Source organism: Anoplophora glabripennis, unplaced genomic scaffold (assembly GCF_000390285.2).
Source record: "Anoplophora glabripennis isolate ALB-LARVAE unplaced genomic scaffold, Agla_2.0 scaffold1839, whole genome shotgun sequence".
NCBI lineage: Eukaryota > Metazoa > Arthropoda > Insecta > Coleoptera > Cerambycidae > Anoplophora > Anoplophora glabripennis.
This window is the reverse complement of record NW_019417953.1, coordinates 11,554-30,869: the sequence shown is the minus strand read 5'-3', so window position 1 is coordinate 30,869 and position 19,316 is coordinate 11,554. Positions and strand designations below refer to the sequence as shown.

The window sequence follows — 19,316 nt, the reverse complement described above, 5'->3', positions numbered from 1 at the left end:
CAGGCCTACACGAGATGAGGCAGGATAAAGAGGGATAATCCCCCTCGATCCCAAATCATTGAGGCCAATTTCTAGCCATGGAATAATGGCGCTTTGCTATGTTCTTGTCTGCCTCTCTCGCACACTCAGCCACACTTTTCGCAATGGCATGCTACGCTACCTACAGTAAGTTCAGTAGTAATATGTTCGAAGCTATGGACTAATTCACAGACTTCCAATATAAAAGACTAATCTATTTTTTTTTTCGGGCAATTAATTGGCAACAGTGAAGTTTCATGAGTGAGGTTATTTATCGGCATTTTGCTTTGACATTCTAATATTTGAGAATTTGTCTTGTGCTTTGGATCTTTAGAGAAAAATGAGCAAGTTGGAAGAAAAAATATTAAACGGTTTAAATATTATTGGGTAAGTTCAATTATGTTTTTTTTTAATAGTTAAATTTATTCATACATTTTGACTAGGTACAAGGGACCTTTACTACAAAAACCACAGTTCCCTATTGCAGTAGAAGGTGGTCCTAAAAATGTAGAATATACTAAATTAGTGAATTTTCTTACTAATGAAATTCGCACTTTGTTGGGTATCGATGAAGAAGTCAATGAGATATCATTTCCAGAAGATTCTGTTGCTTTCGTTATGGAAATAACTTCTTTCTTGAAAGAATTAAGTAAGTGATTTAAAAACTTTTTTATGCACTTAATTTTGCGAGTTTTATGTACTTTCTATCTAAGTTCTATCTACTTCTTTTACAGCACTATTGAATAAGAAACGAGAGTAATTAATTTTTATAAATTATACATTTGTTACACATTTTTTTGCATTTGAAATGTGTAAACCAGCTGTCATGGTTGTGTTGGACAATTAATTTTGGTATATTTCCAAGGGTGTGTGTATATTCTAAAAATAGTTAAGTAGTTGACATCTGTCATGTTTCCTTTGTCAGCTATCAGTTTGTGTATAATTTTCATTTTTGTATATAGGATTGTGAATTTAATATACGATGCCTTGTCTTCAACGACATCTAGCATCAATTTCGTAAGTTTGTCTCATCGGCAGGTCTCAAAAATTCCGACGATCATCCCAACTTTAACAGCAAAAATGATTTTTTATTTTCAGTGCTTAGAAAAAACAGTAGTGTGTGTCCTGAGCATTGACAATTTTTGGAACATAGCGTTTCAGAGAAACATTCCAAGAAAATTTTTACTGACACTTCTACCCTTTTTGAACCACCTTATTTTCAAATTTCTGATGTTCAAGTTCATATCATGCCTTTAGTTTTGGTGAAATTAAACTAATAAACTACCTTTATATCGGAGAGTAAACTTTCTTCAGAATTAGACATTTTGTAAGAGTACTTCTTTGCGAACTTTTGCCTCAAATCTGATTGTGACAGTAAATAAAACAATTCAAATTAAGAGGCAATTCGCACTAAATGACGTCACAATGCATTCTTGATTGATAGGGACATATAGTTCAATTTGGTTATCAGTTAAATATGCAATTTTGAAATTTTTTGAAAAGTGTGAACACAGTAGACCATGAAATTAGAGTAGAAACAAAAATTACGTGTTGTGAGGTAGATCTTAAAAATAATAATAAAAATCGACCTATGCGTTCTAAAATACAAAGACGATTTGCTCAAAGTTCTCAAAACATTTTCCTAATCAATATCCTTTTGAAAAAAATCGACAAAATATTTGCAGTCACTAAAAAAATATATATTGTTTTTAGATTGTCCTTACACTTCTTTAACCCATGGAATAGTTTCTGAACGTTTACAAAATGTGTCAGATCGATTGTTGTTGCTGGATTATTTAATAACAGAATTAATGGGAGCACGAATTCTGCAAGACAAGAAGCCTGACAAGAAGATAGAATTAAAATTGGTAATTGATTTATAATTTTCATAAAGTTAGCCATTATGTATGCCAATTTGTTTGACAAATAATGTAAACTTTGTGCATGAATTTTAGTGTAAAGCTATGCACCCCAGAACTTACATATAACGTTGCCTAATTTTTTCTGAAAACATGTTAGTTGTTTTTTTATACTTAACTGCATAAACGCTCTGAAAATTTTTAAATATGCATGAAATATTCAACCAATATTAAATTTTATTTTATATATTTAATTTGTGAAAGCCTATAATATAAATGCAATTATTTTGTTAATTGTTAAGAGGTGTTTAATATATTAATTTATATAGATAGTAAAAATTATTCTACACTTTGATGTTGAAATGATTATCGTAAGAATAAAAGAACTTATCCAACTTAATTAACGTCTCAGGTTTAAAATGACAAACTTAATGAGCGATAGAACATATTCAGTTCTCTTCCAAACACTCCCATATTTACCCTTTAATGTTGACCGTTTCAGAAATATTACTGGAACTGTAATTCGTTATAATTTTAAAACTGCTGCATATACTTGTAAAATATTTTGTAGGAATGTAATACCTCTGGCCCAAAAACGTAATATGTTCATATATATACACAGTGGTTCATAAGTAATGAAATATCGATAACTTCCTGATTTCAAAATACAATACCTTCATAAATAATTGCAAGTCACATGACCAGTAATTTTGTTTGGAATAGTAATTTTACTTCCTTCGCGTTGGCAATCAAATTTTGGTAAAATTAAAACAATAAGTTCAAGACCACATTAAACACAACATTTTGTTTCACAGGCTGGTGATTGGTGTAATTTTTTATGAGATTCTATTCAACCAATCAGCAATCGCATTATTTCGAGCATAGACGTAACCGTTTGTTTTTGTTCATTGTAAACGAATCAATTAAAATACTGTTGTTTTTCAGATCAATATTTCCAGAATTACCTTAACAAAACATAAAAATTGTAATTGTAACTCTTAACACTTCTTTCTTATTATTAATTTTGCGACAAAAGTAAGTTTTGTTTAAACGTAATATTTTAAAATAACGAATTCACTGGTAAGGATCTTGTTACTTACAAACCGCTGTGTAAATATATTTTTGTTAATATTTTTTTTAATACCATGATCGTTAAAGATTCGTATGTCATTCAAATATTACGACATTATTTTATAAGTTGATTCTTTCCCTCTTTAATCTTTACCATCTTTTGTCAATAGATGATATCGAAACGAAAAAGAATTTTTTAAATAGTTATTACGTTTTCATTATACCAAATTATAGCGAATTATAACTTTAGTTAATAAAACAACCTCTATCTCAGAAATGGTTAATATTAAATGGAAAATATGTGTGTTTGTCACCTTAATCTTGGGATACCTTTTATAATCTAGTTGTATACCTTAGTTGTATATGTACCTTGTATAATAACCTTTGTTAGTGAGATAACTTGAGCCCCCTACTAATAGTACTTTTTACTATACAGGGTGTCCCGAAATTCATGCAACAAAATTTGTTCACAGATTCTAAAGACAAATTTAGGGGACCTGTATTTTTTATTTTTGCCAAGTGGCCCCCTCTTTCGGAGTTACAGCCCCCTGAAGTCCGCTCCTGAGATTAATCTTTTTTTTATATCTCAGAACCCTGTTGTACGAGAATCACTAAATTTTGGGTTTTATGACATGTGGAATCTGATGGTGCTTCGTTTTTTGGCGGGGAGCCCACTTAAGACAATTTTTCGTGGGCCCCCTTGTCTTTGGAGCCAAAAAAATTTGGTCGCATATTTAAATTTCTTAAAAATTGTCTGTCCAGTAGGAAGCCATTAAATTTAGAAACTTTTTGTCTCTATACTTTTTTCGTAAAACGCAATGTTTTCGAGAAAAATGTCAAAATGTAATTGAATGCATATCGTGATTCGCCATTTTCCTCAAAACATTGCGTTTTACGAAACAAATATCAAGAGACAAAAAAGTTTCTAAATTCAATGGCTTTCTAACTAATAATTTTAAAAAAAGTCTAATTTGCGACCAAATTTTTCTGATTCCAAAGGCAAGGGGGCCCACGAAAAAGTGTCTTAAGGGGGTTTCTCGCCAAAAAGCGTAGCACTGTGAAATTCCACATGTCATAAAGCCCCTGTGTACCAAATTTAGTGATTCTCGTACATGATTTTGAGATATAAACAAGACGTCTTAGGGGCAGATTTCAGGGGGCTGTAACTCCGCAAGAGGGGGTCAGTTGGCAAAAAGAAAAAATACGGGTCCTCTAAATTTGTCTTAAGAATCTATGACCAAATTTTGTTGCATGAATTTCGGGACACCCTGTATTGGAGAATTGAAAAGTGATCAAATTAATCTTATTTCAACATTTTTTATCAATTTTGTTGTACCATTTTGCAATAAGTTTTAAATTTTTGCAGCATGAAACACCTGAAGGTGCCGATATGAGACAGATTTTACAAACTTTACGGTTTCCGAAACCTCCAGCAAATATATCAATTACGACATTATTCCAAAAGCTTTGCCCTACTATACCAATTGTTCTTAAAAAAGCTGGTACCGACATTATTGGTAATGGAATTTTTAATGGATTTCTATCAGATAAACAGTGGCAGATATTAAATGATGTCCAAAAAGATATGAATAACGAATATAAGATTAGAAGAGAAATGTTATTAACAAGATTAGATGTCACCATACAGTCCTTTCAAGTAAGTGTAATTATGTATTATTTAAACATAGTCATATTTTAATATTTAAGACCCAATTCCTGAATTTCTAATGGTATATCTATGTCGAATACAACTTTCTTAGAATCTCTATTAAAATTTAAGAAATTAATGTTTTCCAACGGCACATATCTGTCATCTGTCACATGATTGTACAAGGTTTGATAAAAAAGTAACGGGAATTGTTAATTTTCTTAGAAAGTATTTATTTAATCTTCACTTTTTATCCCATCCCCTTCAAAGTAGTCCCCCTGTGATATACACTTTTGCCAACGTAGCTTCCAGTTTGAAAAACACTGGTGGAACGCCTCTTTAGATATCGTCTTGAGCACAGGGGCCATGTCCGGAGAATAGGGTGGTTTAGGCATCACAACAGTGTTATGCTTCGCCAAGAACTGTTGGATAAGCAGAGCAGTACGGGCCAGTGCGTCGTCGTAGTGCAAAATCTTGGGCACAAACTATAAACATCAAATCAATCTTGATTATTTTCTAACAAGGAGAAGGTAAGGTAGTCGAATTTTTGTAATTTTTTATATTTATAGTATGTGTAGTTTGGATCTTGAATAAGAATTTTCCGAAGTAGTTCGATGCAACGTTCATATATTGAGATAATCGATTTTAAAGTTTTACCTGACCGCTAAATCCACTAGATGTGACACATCTTTCAACTGGGAGCGTGGCCTAATTGGTAGCGTTCGGGACTGACAGTCACGAGATCGCTGGTTCGAGTCCGTCGTGTGACATTTCATTTTTTTTTTTTTTTCAAAACACCATATGGTTTTTTATTATTTTTTTCATCTCGAAAATTATGAACAAACGAAATATTATAATAAATACTTATGTATATGTAGGAATATTCTTCAAATATTTCATTAAAATGCACAATTGGTTGACAAACAATATTTATTATGCGACGAACTACTTCGGAAAATTCTTATTCAAGGTCCAAACTACACGTACCATAAATATCAAAAATTACAAAAATCCGACTACCTTACCTTTTCCTTGTAAGATGTATAGTATTCATTTATTTTTATAGTGTGTGCTTTTATATCTTCTATATCCACGATTTTCCTATCTCCCTACCATCCATTCTTGTTTTGTATTTCCAGTGATAAAATAAACAAACATCGTTTTTATTAATCCAATACATATTTGAAATTTTCTCTATATTGTTATTTGCAATACTTATATGCATCATATCGATTTTAGTGGTCTAATAGAACGAAAGGCAAAGAAGACATGTTCGAAAATATTTATCATATAAAGCGTGTGTTGTTGAAAGTCGATCCTGATGTAGACCTATCGGATCTCTTAGCAGCAAGAGTTGACCTGGCTATAATTGAAAAAACAAGTAACGCTAATGTCAGAAAGAACACCAGAAGTGAACTAAATAATGTTATAATTGGACAGGTATGGATCATCTACAAATACATATATACAGGGTGGTCACTTTTGCGGTGGACATCTTAGTATGTCCTGAACTAGAAGATTTACAAGGTTGGTTAAATTATAAAAAAAATAGTATATTTTCGTGACATTTCGGACTATGAAGAGAAATTGGAGATAAGTTCCTGAAATAAGCGGAAAAAATTGAAAGTTTTTCTCATTTCTTCCATATCTTTTTTATTATTGAAAGTAGAGTAATGAAAATCGGCATGCATATTTATGGCAATATACTCTATTTTCCAGGCCTAATAGATCCTTATATTTTCATAACCAACTTTCAAATTTCTTATAGATGCCATATTGGATTGTGGATGAATTAAAATTCAAGTTCAAGGATTAGGCCAAGCAAATAAAATTTTTACTCGAAAAAATTCCTATCTGCGAGATTATTGTAAAATTGTCTAAAGGAACATAATACAAGACATCTCTCATCTTATGAGTCAAAAAATTTTATTAGCTAAACAAATAAGTGAGGAAAACAGTTTTTTCACTTTGCAGGTAAAACCATCAATTTTAGCAAAAAATTACTCACAAACAGCTTGTAGGGAATAAAATTATCTACAAAATGTGACTTGTTAAATTAAAATCGGTTAATAAACAAAAAAGATATTGCAAAAAACACATTTTTTAATTTGTTTGTAACTATCGCACTTATTTGAAGATAATTTGTGAATTTTTACTTTAATTTTACATTTAAATCGTAATTAAATAACTAACAAAATATTGAAAAAATAAGTTTACTTTGGCTTAATATGTAAAAAAAAATAACTTTTTAAATGAACGATAGCTTCATTTATTTGTTTAATAATAGTAAAATAATTCCAAAATTGAAATTTTAATTAATATTTCGTTTAACAATAATTTTTGACATTTTTGTAAATTAAAAAAAATTAAGTATAAAAAGAGGCATTTTTTCTGGGGTTCAGGGCTATTCTACAAATTCGGAAATATGCCCATTGTTATTTTTTCGTCGAGCTACCTCAGTTAAAAAAAAAAAGAAGTTTCTACGATGAATAGAAGCAGAGATATTGCAAAATTTACAGCGCACATCAATTTGAACTTTGGATTTCACATTTCTCGCGTGCGGGACTCTTTTGGACTAGCTTCCCCCTAGCTACTTAGCAAGTACCTTCTCTTTAAAGGGCTCGTGAGTCATTAATTTTCCACATTTTTCAATGCAATTCACGGGAAATCGTAGTTTACGTCATAAACTTTATTTTGTGAAAAATTCAAGTCTTAATGTTTATAAACAATTGCGCTACGATTAAAAAAAAAAAATTCTTATCTTGGCTTCTGTTGGTCGTAGAGGGTACTTTTTTTTAAATTTGTATTTTTTTGCTAGCTATCCATTGCGTCTATTTTCGGTAAGGTAGCATAAATAGCAACAATTTTATTCAAACTGTTTATAAGCGAAAAACGCACGGTTTTTTAATGCACAATTTGAGAATGTTAATGTCAAAAAAGCGGTGATATTTTTTAATAGGTCGCTTAATTACGTCTTTAAGATTACAATGACGCTTTCAGAATCATGCTTGACTGTGTTTTTATTATTTATTCGTAATGTACACCTTAAAAGTGACCACCCTGTATATTTTAATACAAGGATTTTTAAAATTTCATTTCTTCTAGTTTAAAGGTTAATATATAAAACCGCATATTATTAGTTTCATCTTGGAAAATTTTAAAATATTATAATTTTTTAGGTTCCAGACAGAGGAGGCAGAACATCTGAAATAGCGCCTCCTCCTCCTGAAATGCCATCATGGCAGCAAAGATCCGCAGGTGGAGGTGGTGGACGCGGGGGTGGCAATTTCAGCAGAGACGGAGGTAGCAATTTCTCACGAGGAGGTGGAAGTAATTCTTCATACAGTAGAGGAGGAGGAGGAGGAGGAGGAGCAGGAGGAAGGGGCACTGGTTACCAATCAAGAGGTGGATATGATAATTCTGCCAATTACGGAAGTAATAAAAGTTTCGATAGTGCTGGCACTTACAATATAGATAACAGATACGGCAGTAACAACAGAGATAGTCGTGATTATTCTAGTGGGTTCCAAGGTAATTCCGCTAGAGGTTACGATAATTCCAGCTCTGGTGGGTATGGAGGTGGCGGTAACTATAACAGACGAGATTACGACAGCGGAAGTTACGGTGCAAATACAGGATATGACAACGGTAGAGACAATAGAAGAGGAAGCGGAGGTAATTATACTCAGGATTATCAACAAACAAAAAGGGCCAAAACTTATGATTCATTTCAAGCTAACAAATCCACATATGCCGATCAATATGTTCAAGAAAACCAGCACAATCAACAGTATCAGTCGAGAGATAATCGTGGCGGTAGGGGTGGCGGCAGAGGACGTTCAAATTATCACCGGGGAGGCGGACATAGCTATCGATAAAATAATCAGCACTCATCCGTTTTGAATTATATTCGAGGAAGATAAAAACTGATTTTTTTGATTCTATTAATTTATGTCGATATTAAATATCTAATATTAGGTTAACAGCTTATTTAATGAAATTTGAACTGACTATATTAGAATAAACTTTTCATTACTTGAGTTGTGGTAATATTGTAAACAGTAATTCTAAAAAAATAAAGTATGCTGAATCATTTCATAAATATAATATGTGCGTGTTTGCATAAAGGCCCCTTTCTACAGAACTGCAAGATTAATGTAGTACAGTGCATCTCAGTTTGTGTCGTGCTTAAGGTATTTTGGTTATTAAAGATAAACAGTTATGGCTTCTATTAGAACAGGTATTTGTGGTGTGGACTATGTAACGCTGAATGCGGAACTGTACTGTACTCGGACTGGAAACTCAAATTCTAAAATGTAGCTTGAGAATTTTAAAAAGCGATTCCAATTTACATCGAAGGACCTGCTGCACAACGTAACTCGCACTGGGAAAATGTAATTAATACCTACCTTATAGCCTTTGTTGTTTGTTTAAAATAAGTACAAATAATTTCAATACGTGAACAGTTCTAAAAAAAAATGTGTGTAATATGTCGCCGTCAGTATAAAATCCACTACAAGATGTAACTTTGAGTCGGAGTCATATTTATTCCTTTGGCCTTTTAAAACATGTATAGTCTACTTTTTCAAATTCCTAACCTTAAATAACGGCGCGCTTTAGTCGTAGCACATGCATAATTCCACACCACGCGCTACGAGCTACTTTTGTTGAGTGGGTGTTCACCACACAAACGGTACTTAACAAGTAACCTAGCAAAAAACTAGCAGTAATCAACCATTATAAATGAAATACACAAAAATAGATAGTTCTTGCGGGTCTTTCAGTTTTTACAGACACCACCTTAGTCGCTTCCCTCTGAATAACGGTCACTAATTAGACAATAGACCTGTCTACAGGATATCCAAAGCAACCTGTTGATGGCTTCCAGAGATGAAAATCAAATTCACAGTTAGATGTACTGTCCCCAAATGTGCAACAACTCTTCATCACCGTTGAACTGCACTATTTAGTATCTCCCTTTACATGCACTGTAGATTGCCTACAATTCATGTATTTGTAATAGATGAATATTACAGTGGCGGCGTACACAAGAATTAAAGTGCATTTTAAAAACTAATTATAACTCGACTATTTATTTAATAAAAAAAAGATTAGTATTCGGGGAACACGTACCTACTATTACCCCTAAAAAACTGACTGCTACTTAAAGTTACACCCTGTATAGTACATGACTAAATTATTTATTAAAACATGCCATGCAACAGTTTAAAGAAACCAATTATAGAATGGGGAAAGTACAATGTATATAACTACACTCAATACTAAAAAAAATATGACATTAAAATATCTTCGATTTACATTGTTTATTTAACATGGGTGAATTAGTACAAGTTTTGTTTAATTACTTCAATGATATTCATAAACACAAAATTGTGGTAATTACAAAAATAAAATAATATATTTCTTTCTTAGTAAAGCATAATAACGACCAAAGAAAATGTACGAGTCAGTTTTCATTGTCCAATTCAGTTGTTGAGAAGCAAACTAGTTCGTTCGGATTCAAGAATGTTAAAGTACAAATTCAGTGAATTTGAAAGGGATCAAAACAATGATTACGTAAAATGATATTATCAGCATTTAAAGAAAATAGTTGCACGACATTTAAAAAAAAACTACTATTTAGATAAATAATTAATTAATTGGATAGTAAATAAACAAACGCAAATAACTTTATGTAACGCGCTGTTACCCTACCTTCGATTCGAAAAATCTTATGTAAGAATGAGGACCGGAGAGTGTTCTGCAAAACTTAAGATCTCACGTGGGGGTGTGGAGTCAAATATTGAAATAAATGCTCTTATGAAATTTGAACACGTCCCCTTATATGTTTTGTGGTTCCTATCGCAAGCATTAAACTGAACTGGACTGGATTGGATACTAGAACACGGTGATCAGGAAGGGAGAAAAAGTTCGATGAAAATGTCCGCCAAAACGGCTAACGCAGAAAACTTCTGTATCATCTGGACATTTGTATATACAACCTGTCCCAAAAGTATGGAAACGGCACAATAACTTTCGAAAAATGCATTTTGAGGAAAAATGATTTAGGATTTTTCCCTGGCTATTCAACGGTGACCCTAGATCTCCCCTGATCTTGACCTTGACCTTCAAGGTTATTTCAAGGTCAAGTTAATATTTTCAAATGGGATGCCCTACTTTTGACCCCGGAAATGAAAAGAGCGGAAAATTTTACGTTCAGATATGTCCTTGACCATTTTCCGAATTTGACCTCTGATGGTCATTAAAGGTCAAATCAAGGTCACGCATGGTTTGGCGCGCTGTCTTGACGTGTTGCAAAAAAATTACCATAACTAACGTTGTAGGATTTTCCCCTGGCTAACTGACGGTGACCCTTGATTTGACCGTGAACTTTACCTTCAAAAACCGCACTATATCAATTTTGGCAAGAATCAGTTGATTTTTAAAATCGCGTCCGCCATCTTGGACTAAAATTCCTCAAAAACAGATTTCAGATTCGTAGTCAGCGACCCCAAAAACCCCCCTATACAAAATTTGGCGTAAATCGGTTAATTTTTTGGGAATCGTGTCCGCCATCTTGGAAAATGGTCAAGGACATATCTGAATGTAAAATTTTCTGCTCTTCAATTTATACCTTAAAACCTTACTTTTCTTTTAAAAAGATTTGACAACAATGCACAGCCCAGTTTCTAATTGTGCATACTCTGCGAGTAACGCACGCCATAGTTTGTGGTTACACTAGCTGGTCCAGCGGCTGGGTAAGGAAAATACGAAAAAAAGTTAAGTTTTCACAACGGAATTTGAATAAATAAATTATTGAATTCTAAAGGCCAAAGGAAGTCTCGGTAAAAATATGACTTCCACTCAAAGTTACACCCTTTACAAGTTCATAACTAACGAATTAATCTCAAACTCATAGTTAAGAGTGGAATTATTTGACGATATTAACAAGGTGATTCTTTGGTTATTTAAAGGAAAAAGTTCCAGTGGAACTATATTCTAAACGGTTTAGTTTTTGAGATATATAATATTGAAGTTTTTCAACTAATTTAATTTTTTCTTTTTCACTGTCTCTGACTGTTCTATTAGGGAAGATAAGACGATAAATATGATGCACAACTCACAATTAATTACTGAAATCAAACTGTTAAGTTCTGATTTATGCGTCCACCTACAGTGGAGTTGTCGGCAGTGTCTGCTTAGATTTGATTTGGAACATGACACGCTGAACTCACAGCATGTAGTCTCTATAACTACAATATTAATAACACAAATATGCCTGAAGGTATAAAATAGCTTGCCGGAATGTCAGGAATGTTCCCAAAATGTGGGTTGGAAAATGTTTATACTTTTTTTAAGCATACCAGAAGAAAAATCAGTAACATTTCTTCTTCCTGCATTAAAATCAATGTTATTTTTTTCAAATTATTAAAAGAACTCAGTTTATCGGCCGAATGCATCAATAGAATAAGTAAGACCCATTCCTTAATCAGCTAGTCATCTTCCCAAAAACTGACACGAGTCAAGCGTGACAGATTCTCCCGTAGAAAAAAAAAATTAATTTTTTTATTTTGCAATTACTTCCTAAATTTTTCGTACATAAAACTTCTCTTTGTGAGTCTTATAAAAATGGCAGGGGTTCCACACTTTATTATCAGAATACTACTTACCGCCGTCACTGTCAGCTCAGCTAGTGCGTTGGGTGTCCAAACCAAATCTAAATATATCACAGCAGACTGCCAACGTACAAAGTTGTCGGATGACAGTGTGCATACGTTAACAGACCCCAACAAACCATTCCAATATACTAACATTGGTTTGATCTCAAACTTTGGAATACCAAACGATGCTTAAAAATAAAAAAGGCAGTATTTTTATGCTCTACCATAAAAATATAATTCAGCACCTCTAGAATTCACCTTAATGTGGACACTGGATAGGTAGTAAAAGAAACAAATTTTTATATTAAAATTCTCCCTATATTTACGTAAATAAAAAGACATATCTATACAAAATAAAACCCGATAGGTACCTCAAATAACATTAAAAGTTATTAAAATTCATTATAAAATTCCATGAAACATTATACAGTATCAATTAAATATTTCCGTGATTTAAAAAAGAAGTAATAGTTCCTCTACTTTTAACTTTTTTTTTCTTTCGTTTTACGTGTATTTTTTCAACGTTTTTCCTAGTTGGAGCAAAAGATGATGTTGCATTTATCTCTAAATGTATTTTTTTTGCTGTGTGATAATCCATATGGTTAATTACATCATCCAGTTTAATTCTTTTATTACACTCAGTGCATAACTCACTATTCTCCTCATTTAATTCATCTGTTTGCAGATAAGCAAGAATTGGTTTCGTATCTGCTGTTCTTTTTTTAATAGCCGGTTTGGAAAGATTCTTAAATGACCGATTTTTTAAAGATGCTTGTTTTGATGTACTGCTTTGTGTCGGTTTATATAAATGAGCTTCCTCTTTAACAATATTTAAAGCATAATGATAATCCATATGAGATCCAAATTCAGACTTTGGTATGTTTTTTCTACATTCAGGACAAATGTCTGAACCTGATAGTTTTTTGTTTTCCCATTCATCGAATTCTATCTGTGATTTTATATTTTTTTCCTCAATTTTATCTTCAGCAATCTGTATTGATTCATGAGACTTAATTTCGTCTGAATCCTCTAATTCCTGTGTTAAAATTTTAGATGTATCAAAATCCCTCTCAGTCGGACTCGAATAACAGTTATCAATATTATAATTTTCAAAGTATTTGGAAAAAAAGGAACTTGATGACCCCTGACTAAATGAATCGGTATGACATGAATTTTTTAAAATTGTGTCGTTAATTTTGCGTTTATTTTCACTTAGTGGTTTAGTGAAGATAGGTTCAGTAGCAACACTTTCTGGATAGATATCTTCATAAAAAATAAGGCTCTTTATATCATCATTTAAATCGTCAGTTTCTGCAGAGTAAATCGAAGTGTTGTCTTGATAAGTTTGATCGTGAATTTCATCATTACCTGAAAAACTAATTTGTTCCTCAGATGGAGAAGTATTATCTTCATTCAAGTACTTTTTCTTTTCCAAAATAAGATCCTCATGCTGGTTTGGAATTACACCTACTGTTTCTATTACAATATTTGGTGATAATTCAGTATTCGCTATGTTTTGTTTTAACCAATCTGATTCTTGTTTAACACTATTTTCGGATATGGCACTTTTTTGCAAATTAAAATTTCTCATATTTTCAAAAAAACTTGATATGTTTCCAGTTTTCTTATTTAGCTCGAAATTTCCTACACTGAACCCTAAGTATCTTATGTCATAGGTACCATCTGACTTCATACAATACCTTTTTATAGCATCTAAACAAATTTGAGTCATTTTCGAATGATCGTAACAATTTAAGGAAAGAGTTCTTGAACTACTAATTTGTTTGCCATTAACAGTTTGAGTAAAGTGCAGTGTTATTTGCCTTGCTCTCCTATTATTCTCCTTAAGATCTCCTTCCAACCTTTCCAATATTTCGGAAACAAATTCATTCACCCAGTGATCAATACTTTCAGCTGTAGTTAAAGCACTTCTTCCAGGGAACTTTTTACAACAACCAATAGATTTTGATATGAGCCTTGTTGTCACTGCTTCATAATCTATACCTCTTGCAATATTATATAGCCATTTTCTAAAAATAAAAATATACCAACTATATTTATCAAAAAAATTGCACCAAAATAAGAAATTGCCACGCATGTCTTAACTAATTATTTATTTGTTGCACTATCTGGTAATTTTTCCATATGGAAAATAACATTTCAAGATCATTAAATAAATAACGTCTTAAGCCCAAAAAATTTTATGGTTATTTTTATCTAACAAGAAATCCTACATCGGCAGTAAACATTCTTAATTGCAAAAACAAAACACTATAGTTTTTTTAAGATGTAGTGGATGTAGTTCAGTCAAATTGTATATGTATCTCAGAAACAATTAAATTTAAAGGGAAACAATTATTAAAGATTGAGTACTCTGTATATATGGAAGATTTTCTAAGTCCATGTCATTTAAAGCCAAAAAGCCTTGAGGAGCTAAGGATTTAAAACCACTATTTACTTGAATATCCCCGCGAACGTGTTGTACGAGGTTTGATCGAAAAGTAACAGTAATTGATAATTTTCTAAGTATTTATTTACTTCACTTTTTATCCTATCCCCTTCAAAGTAGCATTGTTGAGCACAGTTTGCGATTTTGCCTTTATCTCACTATTGTTGAAAAACGCCCTTTGAGTATCATTTTGTGTTTGGGAAATAGGAAAAGGTCTAGGGGGACATGTTCGGAGAATAGGGTGGTTGTGGCATCACAACGGTGTTGTGTTTCACCAAAAACTGTTGGAAAAGCAAAGCGGCATGTGCCAGTGTGTTGTCGTAGTGCAAAATCCACGAGTTGTCTTTCTTGTTCTTATCGTTTTCTCCTAGTTGCCTCATGCAAATTGTGCAAAATTTGTAGATAGGACTCCTTATTAACTGTACAACCGAGCAGTAAAAATTCGTGATGAACTACTCCATTGTAGTCGAGGAAAACGGTTAGAAACACCTTCACATTTGACCAGATCTCGCCTCATGTTTGATGTCTTCTTGGCTTTCTTAAAAACATTTGTACCATTGACAAACTCGTGGCTGCGATATGGTATCGTCGCCAAAGGCCTTTAACATTTTGCAATAACAGGCAAAGTCTCTGATTCACATTTCGCCATACAAAAAATCGCCAAAAACACTGAGGTAAGTCTTATCATTCGCTCGCTAAACACAAACTTAGTGTGGCAAAATTTATGAAAGTGATACACAAATGTAGTAAAGTTCAGGTTTCAAACCTTCATTAAGACTTTTTAGCCTAAAATCATCCAAGGAACAACCTCCTGAAGTTGTAACATGAACTTAGAAAGCACATTGTATATGTAAGTAAATATTTTAAATATATTTGTTTATTTAAACTTATGTGAGGAATATCTTACGCAGTTTTTTCATCAAAGTATTTCACTAAATGCTTTTCACTAAATGTAACCAATTCCCCTATTTTCGAAATGTTGAGTTTATCTGAAATACTGATTCCAAATTTTCCTCCAAGTCCAGGAACTTTTTTTAATGGTAACTCTTTATACAATTTTGGTACAGATTCTTGTGGTAATATGGTCTGTTTATTTGGTTTGTGCAATCCACATACCAGTTTTGCTAGAATTTTATTATGTGCTATTCCTGCCGAACATTTGTATCCTAAAATCACAAAATAAAAAATATTGGATTTTTTTCGACAATTTTATAGATCAAAAATCTATATAAGACAAATATCTTGGTTTGACTATAAAGTTTGAAAACAAATAACCTGAATAAATTGAGGTAATTACATTCATGATATAAATTTTATACGTTTAATATCTCTGGGACTATTATACCCCAAAAAGTTTCATTTTACATAAATGTGACTTCAGGATCTAGGTGAAATGCATCGACATTGAACATGTGAACACTGGATATGTCTGAAAATGAAACATTTTTGCACAGCCAATTATTGTCAAAAAGTAATAAAATCTGCTAAAAACTACATAATTGGGCTCTATTATTTATGAATTATGGCTAATTTTTTATTTTCTGAGCAATATCTGCTAGATTTTTAAACTGAAACAGAAACTTAAAGCTTTAAGGGGACAATTCTGTATCTCACTATTAAATTTTAAATGCACGTTAAAATTGTATTCGTTAACAGATTTGTTAAATATTACGAAATTTTATACTATGTCAAAATTTAAGATGACCGTAAAATAACTTTTACAGGATGTTAAAAATCTGATGGAGTAGTTTAAACATCTCAGTTTTATTTACAGACTGTTGATAATATTGAATCATACATTTAAATTTCTATATTCGATGGTAGTTACTTATTAATTTTCTGTAAATAATATTTTCTTCATATCTAAAATAAGTTGCAGTTTAAAATTTCACTACATCTATAAGGCCATTTTATACTAAATGAAAAAAAATATATATTTTGATTTTTAAGAATAAATACTAAAGAAAAATCAAATTAGCCCATGCACTACTTACCTGTCTTTTTGTATACTTCTGCTCTAATTTGTTCAACAATTACACCTCCCAGAGTCAGTCTGTAATTACTCTCAGAGTAATCCCTATTTTTATTAACATTATATAAAAAATCCTGGATATCATAACCGACGACATACGTATTTTGCAAATTATTAAGTTGAACTTCACTAAACTCTGTAATTTTTTTCTGTACAACATCTGTAATGTCCAAATAAGCCTCATCGACTGATGCTCTTTCCAAAATTGGGGTAAATATTTGTAAAACGTCTGCAACTCTTTTTCCTGCCTCTCTGTATCTAAAATTTAATAAAACATTTAAAATAGGTTCATAAAAAAATCATTGACATGAAATATCAAATTAAAATAGAATGAAAATAGCTATTTTCATGCAACTCTTCAAATAAAACCGGAAAATGAATTCAAACATTTTGCATTTAAAAAAAATCTCAGTTGATATTTTTTATATCTCCCTGGGGGATAATTTAATTTTGTTTTAATTTAATGAACTCTCTATTTCTGATAGTTTCAGAGATTCACATTCAAATTCAGCTCTTATCCATTTTGTATAATCCTCTTGGTTTAATAAAATTTCAAGAATTTGTCAGTAGCTCAAATTATTTTTTAAATACCTAGATTTTGTTACTTAAAAGTTTCCATTGATTATTAGTTGATATACTAGTTAATATCAGAGCATATATTTACTTTGTTAAGTCTGCTTTTCCTCTTACTTCTGGTACTCTAACTAGAACAATTTCTGGACATTTTTGTTTTGCATCATTGCCTCTCATATGTCTTGTAACTCCTTTCTCACGAGCAGGATAATTAACAGCAATTATTCTGAAATATTATAATACGCTTAAAACTAATTCACTTCTATAATACTATATACTACAACTTGATCAAACTCATCTTGCCCACAAGATGTGTAGATAAAGAAGAGTCTATAGTACCAAAAATTTCTTCTGTACTAAATATTTCTGTGCAAAAATTTTACTTAGGTCTGGTAAATATAGTTATTTAATGAAGGTTTTATATTCTGTATTTAAACATAAGAACAAATTATCTCCACACATCTGAAACTCGCAGACAAGACGATTTTGGCCAAACTGTGCATATAAACTTATAATTTACAAACCCTCCACCTCTCCAGGCATTGTACTGCACAACAGCAATTGGTTTTCCTTCTAAACTGGGGTCAAGCTTTTCTTCAACTTGGCAGTAAAAGCAATCCATATCAACTAAAACTATCACTCTTTCTGTACAAGACATTATTATAAAAAAGGCATATACGTGTATATTTATGTATTACTAAGAATAGGTATCACCCTTGTGTATACTAAATTCGCTAATACTTTATCAACATTGTTGATAGAAGACCGAAGGAAAATTTAAATTTTCTATAATCCGTGAATTAATAAAATAACAGGGGTTAAATCACTCAATTTTAGATTTTAGGAGTCCATCATATATTTAAAGAAAATTTTCATACTCCATACACCATTTCTTTATGAACATATTTTAGGTTAATTTAATTGTTATAATAATTCTTAATTCCCGCCATTCGTCACAAACAAAAATATTCCCGGAGCGCATTCACTTAGGGAGTTCTCAATATTTGCACATGCGCTTATATGATCTCTCATAAAAGGGAGTTATAATTTCATAATGATATCAATATGGATCTTGTTTTAAGGATAAAAAATTGAAAAATTTAATGTAATTTTACATCCGCTTCAAGGATTCCTTTTCACACAGACTACAAGACGTTGAAACGAACTGCCTCCTATATACTTTTGAACGATGGTTGCAGCTAATCTTGTATTGTAACGTCAACGTTGAAAAGTTTAAACATTTAGAGCATATACTACTGGAGGCAAGTGGCCGAGAATGTAGCGGAGGTTTAGAGAGAGAGGTATATGGGGTACCTTGGCCACTGAGAAGCTGCCTCCTCTAGTATATGCTCTAAGGTTTAAACGGACCAACTTTCTTGCGTCGTAGATCGTAGCGTCTGTTGTCATTCAGTTCAGAGCGAACAGCCGAACTGAGCGGACGTGTTTGTTTGTGAGGTGAAGTGCATTGCAACGAGCAAGATCTACCTGTCTTTATTAAGGCTACGTGGAAATTATCTTTTTCTTTCCTTTTAATCATCGACCTAATCCCCGGCTTAAGCATAGAGGCCGTCGGCATCTTTGTCGCAGGTACCTGTCCCGGGGTTATGCCCAGGTAGGTTTTTGCTTATTTACCAGTTATTTGCATTACTTTAAAATACAATTCTTTAAAATTGCGACCCCCGACAAACAATATACCAGACAGACAAATACACCAAAAGATACGAACGCCCCCGTAAGGGGGCATCCCAACACGACTAACACTTACATACCCACCCACCCACCCAACTCATTAACAAACAAATGACAGATATTATACCCCAGACAGGCACACACACACACCCCCAAACACACCTAACGACCACAGACTATTGACAAAGACACTGACAGGCAAAGGCGAGGAGTACCACACCTTCACCCTCAGCGAAGAAAAAACGCTGAGGGTGGTGATTCGCCTTCCGACCCAATCACTCCACTGAACTCCAATCCAACTCGACCTCGCAAGACA

General features: G+C 32.4%; 2 protein-coding genes across 3 annotated transcripts; one reads left to right on the top strand and one right to left on the bottom strand.

Annotated features, from left to right (window-relative positions):
- Positions 1-275: 275 nt before the first annotated feature.
- LOC108916446 (protein FAM98B) lies at positions 276-8,681 on the top strand. 2 transcript variants are annotated; one of them, XM_018722702.1, is made up of 7 exons: positions 276-405; positions 462-667; positions 1,732-1,886; positions 4,315-4,605; positions 5,836-6,036; positions 7,776-8,271; positions 8,332-8,681. In XM_018722702.1, the coding sequence occupies exons 1-7, from the start codon at positions 359-361 to the stop codon at positions 8,472-8,474; spliced, it is 1,539 nt and encodes a 512-aa protein (XP_018578218.1). In that variant the 5' UTR covers positions 276-358; the 3' UTR covers positions 8,475-8,681. The 2 variants fall into 2 exon arrangements, with proteins under 2 accessions (XP_018578218.1, XP_018578217.1); XM_018722701.1 differs by having other exon boundaries at positions 7,776-8,681.
- Positions 8,682-12,575: 3,894 nt separating this feature from the next.
- LOC108916449 (N-acetyltransferase eso1) lies at positions 12,576-18,189 on the bottom strand. Its single transcript, XM_018722707.2, has 5 exons — positions 17,836-18,189; positions 17,403-17,537; positions 16,701-16,996; positions 15,614-15,872; positions 12,576-14,287 (listed from the first exon to the last, which is right to left on the bottom strand). Exons 1-5 carry the CDS (start codon positions 17,967-17,969, stop codon positions 12,694-12,696), a joined length of 2,418 nt encoding a protein of 805 aa, XP_018578223.1. The 5' UTR covers positions 17,970-18,189; the 3' UTR covers positions 12,576-12,693.
- Between the last annotated feature and the right edge of the window lie 1,127 nt (positions 18,190-19,316).